Source organism: Notechis scutatus, chromosome 4, assembly GCF_049901735.1.
Source record: "Notechis scutatus isolate UNSWTSFEM ecotype Mainland chromosome 4, rNotScu1.2, whole genome shotgun sequence".
Taxonomy (NCBI): Eukaryota; Metazoa; Chordata; class Lepidosauria; order Squamata; family Elapidae; genus Notechis; species Notechis scutatus.
In genome coordinates, this window is record NC_142012.1 from 22981973 (window position 1) to 23001386 (window position 19414).

Sequence of the window (19414 nt, forward strand, 5' to 3'; positions counted from 1 at the left end):
CACAGAATTATAAAACATTTAGTTTTCTGTGTTTACATTTCTACTGAAGCTATAAAACAACCTCTGTCATACTAATAATAGTTCACTAGAAGCCCTTATTCTAATGATTAAGATTTAAGGTGCTGCTTAACTCTCTTACAAATCATAAGGACTCTGAAGCCTTAATAAGGTTTCATGAAGCCTTTGCAACAAACAATCTATTGTGCTTTATTCATAAACCATGGTTAAGAAAGCTTTATTTATATTAGCATCCTGCTAGTATTCATATTCCAGATCTAAAACAGTGGTCCACAGACTGTGTCCATATCACTTACAGAGTTGTATCCATTAATAATAGAGTACAATTCAGAGGAAAATTGTAAAAATCCATTTTATTTACAGAACAGAAAAATCTACAGTGCAATAGATTCCAGTCATCAGTGGCTTCATTTCCATATCTTCAGCAAAGTGTGTGTACACATGTGCCAAATGGTATATTGTAAGATGGGGTGGAGACCCAGGAAAGAGAGACGAAGTTGAGAGAGAATCTTGTAACATGATGTCAGAGAACAGTAGTCTTCACTATCCAAGAAAATGCCATCTATCAACTAAGATTAAAAAAATGATAATTACCAACACTTAACAATTATAAGAAGTTTGGATTATAAGAATTCAAAATCCAAATCAGGGCTATAGCAGGCCTGTCAAACTCCCATCCTGTGGGCCAGATATGTCACATGCTGGCCACGCCCAGTTTAGCAAAGGGGGAAAAAGTCTCGATACATCATGTGCTGCTGCCATGACGATGTGAGTTTGACACTCCTGTTCTATACAGTATACACATGAAAGAGTATGCTCTCATGTTGTTTTGTATATCACTCTAATGAATATTCAAACAACATGTTTTACCACATACAGCTAGTTCTTGTTTAGCAATCACAATTGAGAATGGCAACTCGGTCATTATGCAAAGCAGTCACTAAGTGAAACTTGGACTATGCTTATGATTTTACTTCAGCTTTCCTTTGCTTTACAGATCTGCAATTGTTATAAATGTGAGAATTTATCATCATAATAACTATGAATGGTCATTAAAGGAGGAAGTCACTACATCTGTATTTAAAAATCGCTTTGGATCTGAATGTACATATAGTAGCATAATAAGTCTGTGAGGTATTTTGAATGTGGTATGTAGAAAAACAACCTGTTTTTTATACTTTCTTTGCTTAGTCAAGTAACAGGAAACAAGAACAAATTTGAAAATTATTCTTCTGCCATGTTATTTAACTCCCAAGTTACATACATACATACATACATATGGTAGTCAGCTTTGTTTGGGTATTTTCCCACGTCATTATAGTTGTGCTTTTAAAGTTGTAGCGACGTTTTGGCAGAATCTCATCTGCCATCATCAGGCTTCTGTATTGTGTTCGTCTGTGAGTCAGGCTTTCACAGCTGTTTCTGTTTTAAATTTGGAGCTAGCCTACTGCTGTGCCAGAATGGTTTTTTCTTCATCCTGATTGGTTGGGAGTCTTGGTCTGTGTTTATTGATCTTGGAGTTTGCTGTGTTCTGCTTGATTGGTGTTTCTAATATCTTCTGTCTGTTTTGTGGCTTTTTTTGTCTTGATTGGCTGGCAACATTGTGTGTCCTGTATTGGAGGCTTTTAGTGCAGCTTGGCTTCGAGTAAACGGACGGCTATAATTTATTAGGAAGCTAGGTTTCATCTGGGTGCCTGGGTGCGGTGTGTTTGAGCTGGAGGTATCAGGGGGGATCTGTTTGTGCCCAGGTGTTTGCCTGGCTTGTGGTGTGGAGATTTTTTTGTTTGTGAGTGCAGGCTTCCAAATAATTGACAGTCTGGTGGAATCATCTCTTCTATTCATGCTTTCAGGTCTTTTTTCAATCTCTATGGCTTCTCTGATAATTCTGTGGCTGGGGTTTTCTATAGTGGCTAGGATTTTGGTGCCATTGAAGTCGATGCTATGACCTGTGGCTTTCATGTGTTGGACTAGTGAGGAAGTGTGCTCCAGCTTTTTTACTGCATTTTTGTGTTCATCCAGGTGGGTACTTATTCTTCTATTGGTCGGTCCAATGTATGTGGCAGGGCACAATGCACAGGGGCCATCATTCTGCTAAACAACTAATTCCCACAATACTGTCAACTTATTTACTAAGAGTGTATTACTATTATTCCTCTTATCCTTCCTAGTACCTATTTCTTCCCACTTATGACTATAACTGTGTTGCTTGTATCTTTACAATTTATATTGTTTTATTTGTTTCCTAGTATGATTCAATTGCTTATTAGTAACCTATGTCTGTCACTGTTGTATCCTATGATTCTTAATGAATATAGTTTTTTTTCCTTTATGTACACTGATAGCATATGTACCAAAGACAAATTCCGTGTGCGTCCAATCACACTTGGCAATAAAGAATTCTATTCTATTCTATTCTATTCTATTCTAATCTAATCTAATCTAAAACTCTAAAACTCAATATGAATTGTAAGTACTAGTTAGGACACATTTAAATAATCTGAAAATAGTTCTCACCTGCTCTGGAAATAGAAGGCTCTTCCACAAGTGCTGGAGCCTACAGAAAAGAAATAAATTATTTTGTAAAATGCAACGTGTTGTACAAAAGACAAAAAGAAAGGCAATACTATAAAGGCAATACTATAAAATTTGATATAGCTTATACTCTAAAATCTGCAGATTAAAATTCAGTACAGAAAAGAGAAAAAAGTTAGGAAGATAAAAATACAGGAAAGTATCATAATCGATTTACTTATATGTAGTTGGCTTTAATCACAGAGGAACTAAGTGCTTCTGTTAGACTTTGCAAATAATAATTTCAGGATGGACCTGAAACATAGCCTCATAAAAGTAATCTAGCGAGAGGAAACTTCGGTCCTTCTGGGATTTAAATTCTTGTGTTGTTGTTGTTGTGGCTTATTTCTTTAAATAGTCTTCTTTGAATGATATTAAAATCTGCTTCCTTTGAAGCTTCATCTCACTTTTGACATTAGTTTAACATAATTAGTACAAAAGCCGATCTGTGCAGTAAAACAAACACCAGCTGTATGTGTTTTGGATCCTGAATGTGTGGTTTGCAGTTTCAAGTACTGGGTGGGCTCCTAAAATTGAACACTAATAATTCTTCAAAAAGTTAGAAAATTAGCCCTGAAAACAGAATGAGTTTAGGCCATTTCAGGAACCATTTTTAAATGGTCGCTCTTGTGAAAAAGGCAAATGGAAAATAGCTCATCAAAAAAACTATTTTTTACTTTTATATATAAAAGTTCAGGTCACATTTCCTCCATTTGCACAGCTGAAATGTCTGTGTGTATTAAATGGATGTTTTAGTTCATTAATCGTTAAAAGGCAGTTTTTCAAAACAGCTGGGAATGTTTTTGAAAAATACTTAACTTTACTGATGCAAAATAACTTATAATATAAACAGATCACCATTTGTAGTTTTGGTTGTGTATGTGTGGGAATGTATTAGAATATAAGCAGGCATGTGTAATTTTAGTTCTTGTTTTACTTTTAAAGATGACAATGAATCTAATATTGTTGAACACTGGTTGATACAAATGGGAAAATGTGTTTTATATTGCACAAAAAAAGATTGTTAATGCTTATTACATATTCCTCTCTGCTTCCGTCTTTTCCATACTGACCTCAGCCTCCAAGATCATGAGAAACCTGCATCTGCTATTTAATTTCCAAGCTAGCATTTTGGATTAAAACAGCATTAACTCTCAATTGCCTGTGCTTCCCATTCAATGACCAATATTGAAAAGTGGACTGGAAAGAAAAAAAAATGTATAAATTCCCTTACATTTTGCACAATAGATTGGATGTCTTCTTCGTTGCAGCAATAAGGGCTAGTGCCCACCAGAAGGTTGGTGCTGAAAAGAGAAAACAATTATTGAGACTTGAAGAGTGGGGAAAACAGCTGTTATTTAGAGCGCAAATAAGGAAAGAACAAAATAAGCTGTGCTCTACAAGTGCAGAACAGTAAATGCTGTCCAGGATTTGAGATATTTTGTCCACTCTAATGTGGAAAGTTTATAGATTAAACTGGATATCTCTGCGCATACTTTGTGGTTTACATAGTCTCTTATTAAAAACCAAGTAGAAGATCAAACCAGAACTTGATTTTCAAGTGAGAAATTGCACAAGCTCAAATGTGGGCAGCTTGAAGTATTTCAGATATTTTGGCTAAAGCCCAAGACCACGGCTGGTTGGAGCCAATGAGATTTCCAACCAAAACATCTAACCAAGATTAGGGTTTCAATTTGTGTACCCTGTACTGCATCAAGCCCAAGGCAAGAGGCAACTCTGCTCTGAAATGGCATATGAACTAACACCCTGTTGCCACTGCCACAAACCACAATATTTTCTGATGTACACATACTGCGCTTGCACATTTCAAAATCTCATCTGTCCTGCCCCTTTCCTCCCCAGATCTTCATCTTCTATTTGAAAAATCATAAATAGGAAGATTTCGCTTTCTTCCAATGGTTCTGAATTGAGCCAAAGTCCAAACAACAATTCTATGCATGCTATTCAAGAGTAAATATTATAAAATTTAACATAGTGCACCTGTGGACAGAAAGAGAGGTCCATTTATTTTAAATCTAAAAGTTCTTTGGGCATGTGTGAGAAACCAGCTTGCTATAAAGCACAAGCTGAGGATACCCTTATGTATTATTTTGTCACCTCCAAGTGCTACATTAGAGGTCTGATCACTGCAAGGACAGCCTGTACCCTCTTTTCTTCAACAAGCCTACATCCTCTCCCATCCATAGCACAGTGGTTCTCAACCTGTGGCCGACAGACCCGGCGGGGGAGGGGGGCATGATGTCATCAAAGGAGATCCACGAAGACTTGAAGAAATGTCATGATTTAAATTTTGAGTTAATTCATGGAGGTCTGTGGCCAAAGGTATTTAAAGGGAGTCCATGGTGAAGAAAAGGTTGAGAACCACTGTCATAGCACAATATATCCTGCTGCTGCCATCAATCTTCCTGCTGACCCTCCCAATTCCCCATCTTCCCATAAACATCAGTTAAACTTTCATCCTGATTAACTTCGTCTGTTATTCTGGACAGATCTTTAGATTCACTGGTCTGTGACACCTAAAGACCATTAAATGAAGGTCCAAATGTGTAACTGATTTCAATTAGATTTATTGCCGAGTAAGTATATAGACAGCAGTTTAAAGTGCAGTCATACACGTTACCTACTTTGATCAATAATCATATGCTGGGACTAAGTTTCCCTGAATGAATATCATGCTGAGCTCTGGCCTCCAATTCTTGAAAGATCTTCAAATCAAGAATAACCCTTCTTAGCTAATGTAGCATTTTTATCATCTCTCCTTTATCTTCTCCCCTTCCTCCATTACACAGATCTTTATAGCCTTCCTGACTACTTGTACTCTCCAAGCTGAAAATGTTTATCCCTAAGGCTCTCTTCTTGATATTTTAATTGAAGCATTGCAATTACTACCATAGTCCAATAAGAACAAGCCATTCCTAAATACTTTGGTCATGAGGCAGCTGAAAGGAAAAAGGGAAATAATGTGCCTTTTTCTCTTGGAGACATATGCAGGACAGGCTATTCCCTTTTCTCTAACCTTTAAAGGTGACCTGAGTCACATCCATGATTTCTTATTACCTCATCTCGAATAATGAACACTAACAAAAACCCCAAGTCTTTTTCTAGAAAATTTAACGTTATCTTCAATTTCTGTGAGAAAACTCTTAATCAAATAATAGGAATCCAATCCTTTTGGGAATGGCCTATTTACCAAGTAATCAGGGCTCATGTGGAAAGAACAAAAAAAAATCAACCGCCCCCAAAGGTGGTATTTTTTTATGACAAAGAAGCAACTATCATTATAAAAGCCAGTCAATTCAATTTAGTATTTCAGCTAGTCCTGATTGAACACCCACTTGTTCATTGGCCATGCAAAGTTACAGCGAATAAGTCTTATGAATGGTCCTTGTATTTGTGGCCCTCATAGCATCCTGTGATCACTTGATTCTGATCTGGGCACTTGACAGATGGTCATAGTGCCCCATGGACATGTGACTGCTGTTTGAAACCTTCACTGCAGAGAAGCAAAGTCAATGAGGAAACCAGCAGAAGATCACAAATGTTGATAATATAATGTTGTGGCTTGATTGCACAGGATTTGCTTAGTGAACCCAACCATAACTGCCACAATTGCCATGGTACATTGGAATGGTCTTGTAACATTGTGCTTTATGACCGCATCACTTAGTAATGACATTACCTTAATTAGGTGAGGACTGTCTGTAATTCAAATTGGATTTTGACCAAAGAACGATAGATGCATACCATTTTATGGCTCCTCCATCAGCCTTTTTGTGAACCAAAGCTTTCCAGGATTCATGGGTGGACTTGATTATTTCCAAAGCAAATGCCTATTCAAAACAACATTGAGAGGAGGAGAAAAGACAGAAAAAATGTTGGCTAGATATTATAATTGCCAAAAATGTAAAAAAAAAACTTTAGGAACACTCAAGATAAAGATTAAATCTGAAACTTGAAATTTTGTTTAAGCATTCCTGGGTTTTTTATGTTAATACCTACTTGACCTTCAAACTTAAATGCTTTCAGATATCAGTAACTGGCATTTCCCACCATTATGAGATAGAAAAGGGGGGGGGTGGAGAAAATTTCAATAAATACAGTGTGCATCCCATTAGAACATATTTAGATGGTTTATGTAAATCACTGGGGGCTACACGTTATCTGGGAAAAAGTAATTCTGCTTAGCTTTTCCAGACTTGAAAAACTGCTTTTGGAAAAAACTGCTGAAATAAAAAACTCATGAATTATATTCTTGTTTTGGCTGTGTTTAAAGCAAAGCTGCTCAGCATATGCTGAAGTTAAAAATATCAGCTCTTTGGCTGATATCTTGGAAAACATCTAAATAAGGTCACAGAAGAACCAGATCTTGACTGGAGCCAGAAGGGTTTTTTTCCCCCAAGGGATTCAGGATAAGGGATAGTTGGAAACAGCAATAGCAGTTAGACTTATACACCATTCTATAATGCTTTACAGCCCACTGTGTGGTTTATAAATGTTTGCATACTGTCCCCAACTGGGTCCCATTTTACCAACTTTGGAAGGATGGAAGGCTGAGTCAATTTTGAGCTGGTCAGGATTGAACTCCTGGCTATGGGCAGATTTAGACTGCAATATAGCATTCTAGTAAGGACACAGTGGCTCAGTGGCTAAGATGCTGAGCATGTCGATCAGAAAGGTCGGTGGTTCAAATCCCTAGCACCGCATAAGCTCCTGTTACTGTCCCAGCTTCTGCCAACCTAGCAGTTCAAAAGCACGTAAAAATGCAAGTAGAAAAATAGGGACCACTTTGGTGGGAAAATAACAGCGTTCTGTGTGCCTTTGGCATTTAGTCATGCTGGCCACATGACCACAGAGACATCTTCAGATAGCGCTGGCTCTTCAGCTTTGTAACAGAGATGAGCACCGCCCACCTAGTGCCGGAAACGATTAGCACATATGTACGAGGGGAACCTTTACCGTGACCTTTTATAGCATTCTAATCAGTACACCACCACGGTCAAGAACACAGGTAATCATAAAGGACAAACTTTCAAGGAAAGTCACAGAAGATATCTTACCAAGTGAGTTTGTGGGTAGGGAGAACTCTGGTCTCCAGGAATTACCTGAAGACCAAAGTTCTCCCTACCTCCAAACTCACTTGTATTGAAATTGCACTGTAAACTGGACATCACCAGATTTTCCTTGGGCACTGTTAGAAAATTATTGCATCTGGGAGAGCTATGTTATTCCTCATTGTTTCCAGAATATTCTTTTTAATGCAGAAGCTAAAATTCTTATCTCTCAACCAGCCAATATCTGAAGATGTTTCTTCATGAGTTGATTTTGGCCTTTAAAAAAATCTTTTTGGAGTCTTTCAAAAAGAGAATGGAAGATTTTAACTTCTGAAGGTCTTGTATTCAATATTATTGGGGGGAGGGGGGGAGTAAAAAAAAATAGCACTGCTGAAATAGGATCATTTTATCACTGAATATGCCCCAGTGAGACCTCAGATGCTACAAGGATTGCATTCATTCAGATTACAAGTTGCCCATCCCTGTTGTAATAAAGTTGAAGATTCTTTACAGAAGACTAATTTCATATTTGATAGGACTATCAGAGCTTTAAAAAAAATCTAGACGAAGAAAACATGTGAGATATTTTGATAAAAGAACAGCTTTGTTTGTCCCTTCATGATATTTTGAAGTGAAGGAAAATAGTTACTATGAAATGTTTTGCAGTATTGGCTTCCTTACATATTCATGATTGGGATTCTGTAGGATTTTACAGAGTATTAATTCAGAGAATACAGTTTTCATAAAGTAAGTTTATCATCCTCAAGTAAGCAATTTTTCACCTTGTCTTTAAATGTGTCATTAAAAGCAAACTTATTTTCTGGCTTCCCATCTGGAACTTTATATAGTCTGCACCAGTCAACAGTAGCTTCCAGGTAACCTGGGAAAAACTTCCTGACATCATCAATATCTGCAACAGGTTAAAAATGCATTAAAAAAGTTAAATAACAGTTTATTCCAAATCCACCATTCTAAATATACATGTACAAGATTCTAATAGAGCAATAAATCTGTCATAAATATTTCAGTGAGTGAGCTCAAGAAAACCCAAGTGCTTGAGTTACAGATTTAATCCTCTGCTTACAGAGCAGAAATATCATACAAAAATTTTGAATATAATTCGATAATTGTTGAATGCATTTAGCTTATACTGGATTATAAAAACAATCACATAGACTCTTATACAAACTGAAGTTAGACTGGATGAAGCAGACTAGAAAATTTGATAACCTGGCAAATTAAGCACCTTGTAATGCAATTTTTTTCTTAAAAAGCTCAGTGTTTTAAAATTATGATTGGAGACACAGCCACTTATTTTTGTCTCCACGACAAGGGATTTAAGAAGCTCCAGAGCAGCTAAAACAACTAAAAATCATATGTTCTGAAGCATAGAATGCAACAACCTTTTGTTCAGCCACAGTCTGTGGAACAGGCTGAGTGTATTAAGCAATAACATCACAATAGTTCATAAAACACACTGAGCTTAAGTATACTTTAGTATGTTAATCCAATTAATGATATAGATTTAGATCAGTAAAGCATCTCTCCAAACAAAGGAATGAACACTAATCTGCCCTATGCATTCTATATAATTCAAGAAATCACCACATCGGTATACACCGACTGAAAGCTTTGCTTGTTTTCAAGCTCCCAAGAACCTCTGCAAAAGTTGCCTTCAAACCAAGTGCATATATGATGGGGATTAAATCATTAAAGTCACAGGTAATCATTATTTCAAGTTAAAATTAGAGGTTGTCATCATACCCACTTCCTTATCCTACTTTTTGGCATACAATCATTTACTTAAGCCTAAAGACCATGTGCAGCCATCAACCCTTCCAAAGGGTGTCTCTTCCCTATAGGACAGAGGTATCCAAACTTGGCAACTTTAAGACTTGTGGACTTCAACTCCCAGAATTCCTCATCCAGCATAGAGGAATTCTGGGAGTTGAAGTCCACAAGTCTTAAAGTTGCCAAGTTTGGATACCTCTGCTATAGAATAATATGGACACTAAAAGTTGATTTTTCAAATTGAGATGTATTTTTTAAATAAAATATCAAATAGAGCTGCAGGTATGGTAGACACCATGTGGAAGGGATGTTGATTGGCCCCACTGTAATGGAATATAGGAATGACTTTGGGGTAAGAGGAAGGAGATGCTACCTAGGAAACAACCAGACAAGAGAGAACTTCAGTGGTTCAACCCCAGTGGTTGAAAGGTCAGAGAAAGAAACAGAAAAATTCACCCCAAAGGATCATGCAGTTAAAAGTGGTGGCAGGAAGCTGAAGTCGCTTGGTTAGCAATCTTTAGCACCCTGCGGAAAGCCATATCCTAAAGCCCCTAAAAGAAGAAACCAGAGAGATTGAGTTTGTAAGCCAGACAAAATGGATTATTATTAATTATTATTAAATACCATGGATTTTCTGAGCATGTGGGTCATCCACACTGATAGCTATGACCTTCCAGTCAGTTTCTCCTTCATCAATAAGACCGATAATTCCAAGGGCCTTCACCTTAACAACTTCACCAAGTGTCCGAACCTTAAAACATAGAAGATGCTGCACAATTTGTTTGTTTCCAATATGCTATTTAAGGTGGATACTCAGCTGGAACAGAACTGAAAATAGGTTGAAATAGGATGGAGAATAAAAAGAGAGGAAGAAAATTCTGGAGGAAAACATAGTTGGTTAACACCTTGAAGGAGAGAGCATTCTAGTGTCCAGGCTATACAGCATGTTTTCATTACAGGCAGCATTTTTTTACAGTAACGCTGTACCAAGATTTTATATTTTAGCTGAATCATAGTAACAAAGGCTGAAGCTGCCACTCTGAGGCTAGAGAAGGTCATTGTATAAAGATATCTCAACTGCTTCAAGCTACCAAATGAAATAGCCAGGCATTTCAACCCTAAGAAATACATAAAAGTTGTTTACTTTTTGCACAATCAGGTGTGCAATCAATCAGTTTGAGGCTTTATTCTAGCTGTAATATTCTAACCCAGCCATGTTGTTTCAAAGACTTCTCCTATCAGGTTCTGTTGAGAAACAAAGAATTAACTGTCCGTAGACTTGTGTCCAGATGTGGAACCAGATAACCAGTAACTTTCCTAGGCAAGCTTCATCACTGTGTTATGAAACAAATGGTTGAAACAACTAAAGTATCTGTGGTAATTCAGACAGACCTGGGCACCAATTTCACAAACATCAATGGGATCGTTGTCACCACAGCATCCTGTATTATCATCTGTATGCCTTGGATCTTCCCAAGTCTGTAGAGGAGGAAAAAAGAAAATAAACTGCACCATTTATAGTTGGTTATTACTGCTTTGTTCATTTGTACACATTACTGATATTCTGAGAAGGGAGGGTCAAGTTTTTTTTAATGTGTGCTACATGAGTAACTATGTTTCTTTGAAAATGATACATTATTATAGTAAGTTCATGCAATAGTGAAAACCCTGTGGCTCTCCAAATGTTTCTAAATTACCATCTTGGCCGAACAATGGCCAAGATGGTAACAAATTATTGTTTTAAAGAGTGATAAAAACATAACAACTCATAAGTATTCATTTGTTATTTTAACTCAGTCGTGTTTTTTTTAATGGTGTTCCAGCAGACATTTGTTTAAAGCTGGTTTAAAGAAGAGAATTTCAGCTCGAGTGTGACAGAAATAGAGTCAGGGAATGCCAGCTGTGACTGAACAAGTACACATTTTCACAGCCCAATGGTCTAAGCCAGGGGTGTCCAACCTTGGCAACTTTAAGACTTGTGGACTTCAACTCCCAGAATTCCTCAGCCAGCTTTGCTGGCTGAGGAATTCTGGGAGTTGAAGTCCACAAGTCTTAAAGTTGCCAAGGTTGGACACCCCTGGTCTAAGCAAACCTCTATCTATATTAACTTTAACAAATCTACAGCAGTATTAAAAACCAGATTACTGGGGAAAGACAAATGTTTTCCTGTTTTTAGAAGCTGATATAGACCATCGTTCTGACATCAATATTTGGAAAAGTAAGAACAGGTTGTAAAATTATTGATCTGTTAACATTTTCAAAATGGTTACCAAATGGTTTCCCAAATCAGTTTTTAGATTTGTCAAGAAATAAACTTTCAAACAAATTTCAGGTCATTTTTTGATCAGGTAATCCTCTCAATAGTTGGTGGAATTCTGGGGACATAATATGTTTTCACTTCAACTAAGCATGAGACAAAATTACCCATGGTATTCTGAGTAGGAGCAAGTTAAATATGGGCTGAATAGAGTAGCTTCAAAATCATATTTGAATCACACTCATTGAATTGGAAAGAAATACTGAGGGTGGTGTTCTGGGATCTAAATACATTTTTATTAATAATTTAGCTGAAGAAATAGAGAAAAGGTTTATGAAATCTGCAGGAGATTCACAATGCAGTAGGTATCCTTCAAGTACAAAATCAAATTCAAACTAAGCTTGATAGATTAGAATAATGAGTTTAAGTAAAAGAACAAAACTTAACCAAGACAAATGCAACCTATTTAATTTATAAACAAAAAAATCCAATGTACATGGGACTGGATGGGAATATCTGGCTTTGCAAAAATGCTAGTAAGAAAAAAAATGGAATAGTAATTGAACCTAACATGATGCAGCAATGTAACATACAGCTGCAAAAACTACAATACAATACTGCACAGATTTCACTTTTCACCTTATTTCAAATTGGTCCAATACTACTTCAAGTAATGTGTTAATACTGAGCATATCATTTTTTTAAAAATCAGAAAAACTGAAACGAATTCAGGAAATAGCAATAAGAATGATTAGTGAAGCTGTCATTAAGTCTTGTGAAAAGAGTCTAATAGGTAGGTATATATTTGAGAAAAGACAAGGAGAGGAACAGTGCTCTTCAAATACTTGAATGAATATCTGAAAGGTTATCACCCAGAGGACTGAGGCCAAAGTGTACAAAATGGTTAAGTTATTTAAGTTATAGGAAGGCAGATTCCAGTTAAATATTAGCAAAATGTCCTAACGGTAAAAAGGTTATCAAATGAAATGCTGAGCTCCCCCTCTCTTGAATCTATCAAGCAGAGACAAGATACCCATTTATCAGGAATATTTTAATCTGGTTTCCTGAACTGACCAGAAGATTAGACTTGATGTCCTCTATGGATCCCCACAATTCTATGATATTATGTAGTTGTATTTCAAAAAGCATCCAGAGGGCCAAAGATGCTATGTTCCAGGAATGGAAGATGGAATAGTCTTCTCAAATCTTGGCATCCTCTGGATACATCAGGACCACAATTCCCAGAATTCTGCACTATTTGGGAATTCCAAGAACTGCAGGCCCCTGCATACATTTAAAAATGGGCCAACACAGAGATCTATCAACTTTGAGATGTAAGCACCAATTAAATCTCAAATTATTATTTCATTCTAATAATAAAATTAGGAGTGAGGCTTAAGAAGATATCATTTCCTTTTTTACATTATGTTTTACCTGCCAAAAAAGTGGCCTATACTACAAATGCATCTTGCAAAAAATACTTTGGACTAAATCCCGTTTATACCCAAAGTTTTCTTTTCCCATTCTGATAATGAGAGAGCATCATATTGAGGTATATGTTCTATTTTGAACTCAATTCTATTTTGAATGCGGTGTGGCAGAACATGCCCTCATGCCCCAATTTATTTAATTCCTAGATGAACAAATCCCAAAACATTACCTGTGGGAGGGCTCCATAGTTCCAAATGTAGCCTTTATGGGGGAAAATGTTTGCTATGTATCGCAGCTTGCCTTTCTTTATATCTTGCTTAATAGGATTCAGTGGCTCCTTGGTGGCAATCTTAAGGTAGCATAAAACAGGATGGAGAAAAATTGGGAGAAATCATGAATAAATGGCTCAACTATTTACTCCCAGATTGTAAAAGTTCAACACAGTTCACACTGTATTTATAATTTATAATTTAAATTTTATATATATATATGGCCTTCAGCTTTGTTCGGGTATTTTCCCACGTCATAGTAGTGGTGCTTTTAAAGTTGTAGCAACGTTTCAGCAGAATCTCATCAGCCATCATCATCTGCTGAAATGTTGCTACAACTTTAAAAGCACCACTACTATGACGTGAAAAACTCCAACAAAGCTAAGGCCATACATGTAATACCAGCGTAACATAAGAAAAAGAACATGGATCTTCAGATGGGAATTTCTCATTATTCTAGTTTCTAGAATTCTAGAATATTAAAGTAGAATGCTAAAGAGAGTGGGTGAGATTTGAAAGAAGACTTACTGATCATGATAAACACTGAATAATAACAGATTGTTAATCCCTGAGTTCAGAGGAATATTGACAGTGTGAAACTGGATGGGAACTCTAAACAGGAAATTGAAGGGAAACTGTATCATTAATATTAAAGGTTTTTTTTAAAAGTAATGTTCCATAGGTTGGAGGTAAGCAGCACTCAGCATAGGTTACCACTCCATTATATTTGCAGCCATTTGATTAGAAAGCACATAGTATATTTTGAATTTCCATTGTTCTCTTTGGAGAAACATTGGAAATATTTTCAGTTTTGTTCCACTGAAACACGACCTACTCAAAATAACCTGACAAAATATTTTGTGTGGGATTCGTTGTTCCATGTTCCAGAACAACACATTTTTTATTATGTTGTGCACAGGAATAACAATACCATATAGTTTCTCAAGTCCCACTGAACAGCACATGTGAAGCCATTACTCATAACAGACAAGAGGGGAATTCAAAAGCTATCTGCCATTTGTGTGTTCAGTGTAATGAAGAGTATCACCAAATACTTCAAAAATATTCCCCTGCTATGCCTTCCTATGTCTAGGAAGAAACAATCGTATGAAGATTTCTCCTTCAAACATACAATAGTCAAAACTGCAGAACATGCTTTCAAGCACTGGATATAAATGTAAAGGACATCATTCATTCAATTTGTATAAGTGCTTTCCAAGTCCAAACACCATAGTTTATAAGAACTTCTATTAAGACATTTATTGGGCAGCAGTTTAAAAAAGGCAAGCGTCTGATATTTGAATGACACTATGAATGGATCATGCAATGCTTTGTTGCAACTTTACTGCCTTTATTTAGAAGTTGCTTTACAATCTTCTAGAGTAAAAATTTCAAATTACCTCCATTTTAGCATTTGTCCAACGAGGCACTTCTACAATCATATTAAATACAATCTAGTAGGAAAAAAAGAAAAGCAAAATGTAAAAAAAAAATACCAAAACAGATTAACATATAAAACATACTACCCAGCAAAAGCTGTTTTCTTCTTCAGATCTAAAGAAGACAAATTATTCCCTCTCTTTCTGAGTCACATCTTAAGTTTGTAAGGTAGAGAGATACAACAGCCAAAGAGAAAAACTTAGCTGTCCCAACTGGTTCTTCTTTCCATGAAGTTTATATTTTAAATTTTCCATTGTATTATATAATGTCCGGGGTTCAATAAGAGACAATAATACCTAGTTTCATGGACTTTATTTTTCTGAATAATTCAGCTACTAATCTTTTTATGAAAACAAATACTGAGAACAAAAGAGGGCCGCCAAATCATATTGGGTATGATAAATGCACAAGTACTTGATGTGAATTAAGCACAATCTCACCACAGATTACTCTGGCAAAATTGGATTTGGGTTCCAATGGATCAATGATAGGATGAATACTCTTAGAATTCTATCCCCCACAAAAAAGAACCAAAGAATGGGCAGAGAAGGTTCTTCATTTCTACAACACACAAAATGCCCAAGAGATCTCTTCTACAAAACTAGAGAAGTCCCTATTATTCTTCCAAACAATAGGCACTGCTGAAGAGGCTACAGAATTTAAGAAATGATTATAATGTCTTGTTTACCACTTACTTCCATTTTATCCAAGGTGATACACAATACTTAATTGGAAAATAAAAGCATAAAAATCTAAACCTGTAATCCAAATAACTTTCTATTATCATAACTCCATCAAATTAAAGATAGAAGACTCCAATTTACATATTTTAATGCATGAAATGGAATAAGCTATAGAATATAGAAGCTCAGCTTTGATAAAAAATCATCATCTAAATTTCTTACTCACAAATCACATTGTAAATAATCTTTAAAAATGGTCTGCAATCGCACCTCATTTCCATTGTTCTTTGATCGTTTTGCAAGAACCTCCTCATCCTGTGCAAGAAATCAACATAGTGCTCATTCATAAATATGCAGATCTAAATATGATACTGAATGAAATAGTCTTCAAAAATTACCAAGTTCAAACTCTAAAATATTAAGTCTGCCATCCTTTTTACAATTCATGCAAATCATAATTTGTTCTAATCATAGTATATTCAACAATGATTAGATTTACATGACATCAGGCTATGAACTATGGTCTTTAATTCCCAGAAAGTGCACTTCTACAACACACTTAGCTAAAATGAAGGAAGGCTTGCTTTCATCAAATTTGCAGTCCTGTTACCAAAACAGTATCTTTTCAGAATCACTTAATGATGAAAGCAAGATTTCGCAAACTGTGATCACTATCAACTTACATGGGGTTGCAAAATTTATTGAAAGTTGATTGGGTTTGCAAAAGCAAAGCAGCATCAAAACTTATTACTTCTTTGCCTCAACATCAGATATATGCAGGCAAAATGGGGGAACTAAAGTTGGAATGAGTCTTGAGAAATTGTGATTGGCAGATGGTTTTCTGACAGATGATAAATTCTGACAAGGCACATTGTCTTAATCAATAGTTCTGAAAAGATTGGAGAAGCATATGTGTTAGTAAAGCTGATTTTGTTAAATAAATTGCCTTTCCTCCACTATTTTGACTACAGCATAGCAAAATTTAGCTTTTCCAAACAAATGTTCATCGGGTGATATAAGTAAAAGAAAAATTTGCTGCAATGCTATAAAAGCCTGACATGGGATGAAGATGTACACATTTGATTTCTAACATTTTCAAATGTGGGAATATATTTTCGAACCCAATTTTTGCCATATAATAGCCTAAGAAATGGATATCAGACTTTAAATATAATTAAAGATTATATGATTGTAGAAAGTTAAAAACTAGAAGTCCAGAGATGTTTTTTTTTTTTTTTTTGGTGCTGAACAGTCAGTATTTCAACAAAAAGGATATCTTTCATATTTAATTACCTCATTTGGCTCAGCAAACAGAGGGATGTCATGGAATGGGGAAATGTATTTTCCCTTTGAGTTCTCTGCAAGAGGAAATAAAATTTTATGCAAACAGAAAAAAAAAAACCACTGGAGCATTTTAGCTGTTTTTGTCTTTAAAAAACTTGTAGTGATTAAGTACTGAAATTATTTGTTTAGCTAAAATATACACATTAGCCAGGTTCAAGTATACATGTTGGCCATTTTCAGACACTCACCCATTTTCGGCCAGCAGAGTGCTGCAGGACACCATACAGGGTCCCCTGTGGCTTGTTTTGGATGGCAGATTGGTGGAGGAGACCGTGGAGGCTGAAAATTGACTGGGGGGGAGGGGCATTTTGGCTGGCAGAGTGCTGCAGGAGGCAGCACCTTCTTCACCTTCTGTTTAGCAGCATCTGCCAACTAGCACTAGGTACCCTTCAAGATCTAGATGGCTGTTGTTCAGAAGAGCCAAAAACATCTGGCTCTTCAACCAGGTCTTTGGTGAGCCCCCTTGTACCACCGAGTTTGTCATCTTTTACCTTAATCTTTTACCTGTGATTGATTTAATTATATATTTTTTATTGTTGTGAGTCACTCAGGGTCATTGAGAATTGGGTGGCATATGAATTTTGTAAATTATTACTAATGCTAAGTCCCCTTCTAGGGCTGTGTCAGAGGTAGTAACAAAGATTGATAGATTGTTGGAGTTTTTAGACACATCTGGAGAAACTGTCAGTTGATTTATGCTCTGCTCCTATGCAAAAGAGTCAAGCCTCATAGCAGCTGGGGACTCTTCATGTCTTTAATCTCTACATTATGGAATGGAGACTATTTGTGCCAGAAAGTAAATCTCCCTTTGTCTGGCTGAGGAATTGCCAAAATTGCCAAAACAGTATTGCCAAAAAGGCTTTAAGAATTGTAAATTCAATTTTATGAAGCTTCTCCTCTGGTAATACTGATCTGCACACTAGGGTTTAAAACCTTTGCTAGTCCAATACTTGAATTCAGCCCTGCTGTCTGGAATCTGCACTGTATATCAGACATAAATACAATTGAGCGAGTGCAGAAGTATTTTACCAGGAGAGTATTACATTCCTCTGTTCGCAACAGAAAACCCTACACCACCAGACTTGAGATTCTTAAGCATAGTACATAAAATCATGTTACAATGTCTTACCAGTTAATGAATATTTCAGCTTTAACCTCAACAAAACAAGAGCAGATATAAACTAAATGTAAACCACTCCAAACTTGATTGCAGGAAGTACAATTTCAGCAACAGAGTGGTCAATGTCTGGAACTCATTACCTGATTCTGCTGTCACCTGCTCAAACTCCCACTCCTTTACTCTCAAACTAACCTCTACTGACCTCACCCCATTCCTAAGAGGTCTGTCAGTAAGTGCACAATTGTGCCTACCGTCCCTGTCCTATTGTCCCCAATTATTAGTTCCTATTTCTTATATTTAAACTTATGTTTATTCTTATTTCTATTGTACTGTAAGCTTTTGACAAAATAAATAAATAAAAATAAATAAATAAATTCTGGGAGTTGAAGTCCATAGGTCTTAAAGTTGACAAGGTTGGAGACCCCTGGACTAGATGATGTGAAATTTGATCACATAACTCCAGGCAAAACCGAGGGCAAGCCGGAGCTCCATTTTACACCCAACACGCACGCATAGAAGGACTTTTATTGTTCATATCATTAAAGCAGTAGGACGGCCCGCTGCAACAGACCACCAAAATCACCTAAACGCGCACTTTCCCCTTCAAGGGCACCTGTTTTTATTATGCCTCGTCCAGCAAAGGCCCGCCTTCCAGCCCCCTCCATTGGACAGACCGGAGTGGGTCCCTACAACATCATCAAAAAGCGTCACCAGCCAGGGGGAAACCCCTCCCGGCTCGTCCCAGGGCCTCCGCCGCGGGTTCTCCTCTACCTCCCGGGAGCGACTTACTAAAGTAGAGGCGAAACTCGGCCGAATGCAGGCGCCCCCTTTGCTCCGTGTCATACTGATCCCCAGCCATGAATCCGCCTGAATAGGTGCGGCAGCTCAGCGGCCGGGCTTGCACAAGCCGCGTGGCTGCCTTTCTCCTGCCGGAAACGCTGCCCTGCCGAGCCGCCCAAGACAGCCGTAGGAGCCAACCCAAAACCGCAGCCGTACGCATGCTTGTGCTCTCCGCTTCTGCGGAGGCACGGTAGTCCCTCCTCCGGGCGCGGCGGGTGGAGTTCGAGCATGCCCAGCAAATCTCCTGGACTTGTCTGGGTGGCTTTCCGATCGGAGCAGAAAACCCTGGGCAGGACGTGCAAGGAGGGCAGAGTTCGAGGCGTTGCAAAGTGGCGGGAAGGGAAGGGAGAGGGGAGGCAGGAAGGCTATCTTTAGCGGGAAAAGATTGGAAAAACCTGCGCCTTTTTGTTGGGTGCTCCGGTCTCTTTCGCCAAGCTGGCTTTGGGTTTGGTGTAGGCTGCGTGAAGACCAAAGGAAGCCAGCCTCGGCTCTCTCGAGTTGCATTGTTGTGTCCTCCTGACCCTGCAGACGAAGCTTGCGGAGAAAAAAACTTGCATCTTCCCTTCCGCCACCCACCA

At 37.3% G+C, this 19414-nt stretch overlaps 1 protein-coding gene across 3 annotated transcripts; it reads right to left on the reverse strand.

Moving 5' to 3' along the window:
• Positions 1-352: 352 nt before the first annotated feature.
• On the reverse strand, positions 353-19015 carry PPA2 (inorganic pyrophosphatase 2). Of its 3 annotated transcripts, none has more exons than XR_015749190.1 (12): positions 18786-19015; positions 16826-16890; positions 15803-15847; positions 14810-14863; positions 13370-13489; positions 10845-10931; positions 10077-10203; positions 8444-8571; positions 6290-6440; positions 3824-3893; positions 2533-2572; positions 353-587 (listed from the first exon to the last, which is right to left on the reverse strand). XR_015749190.1 is itself a non-coding variant. In XM_087962931.1 (12 exons), exons 1-12 carry the CDS (start codon positions 18994-18996, stop codon positions 562-564), a joined length of 1059 nt encoding a protein of 352 aa, XP_087819057.1. In that variant the 5' UTR covers positions 18997-19015; the 3' UTR covers positions 353-561. The 3 variants fall into 3 exon arrangements, 2 of the variants coding, with proteins under 2 accessions (XP_087819057.1, XP_087819058.1); XM_087962931.1 differs by having other exon boundaries at positions 6355-6440; XM_087962932.1 differs by lacking the exon at positions 15803-15847 and having other exon boundaries at positions 6355-6440.
• Positions 19016-19414: the final 399 nt, after the last annotated feature.

Coding starts and splice junctions, on each gene's coding strand:
- PPA2 (XM_087962931.1), bottom strand. CDS start 18,996: ATGCGTACGGCTGCGGTTTTGGGTTGGCTCCTACGGCTGTCTTGGGCG. Junction 10,932..13,369: donor ACTATGGAGCCCTCCCACAG/GTAATGTTTTGG, acceptor CCTCCTCTACAG/ACTTGGGAAGATCCAAGGCA. Junction 6,441..8,443: donor ATGACACATTTAAAGACAAG/GTGAAAAATTGC, acceptor TGTTTTGAATAG/GCATTTGCTTTGGAAATAAT.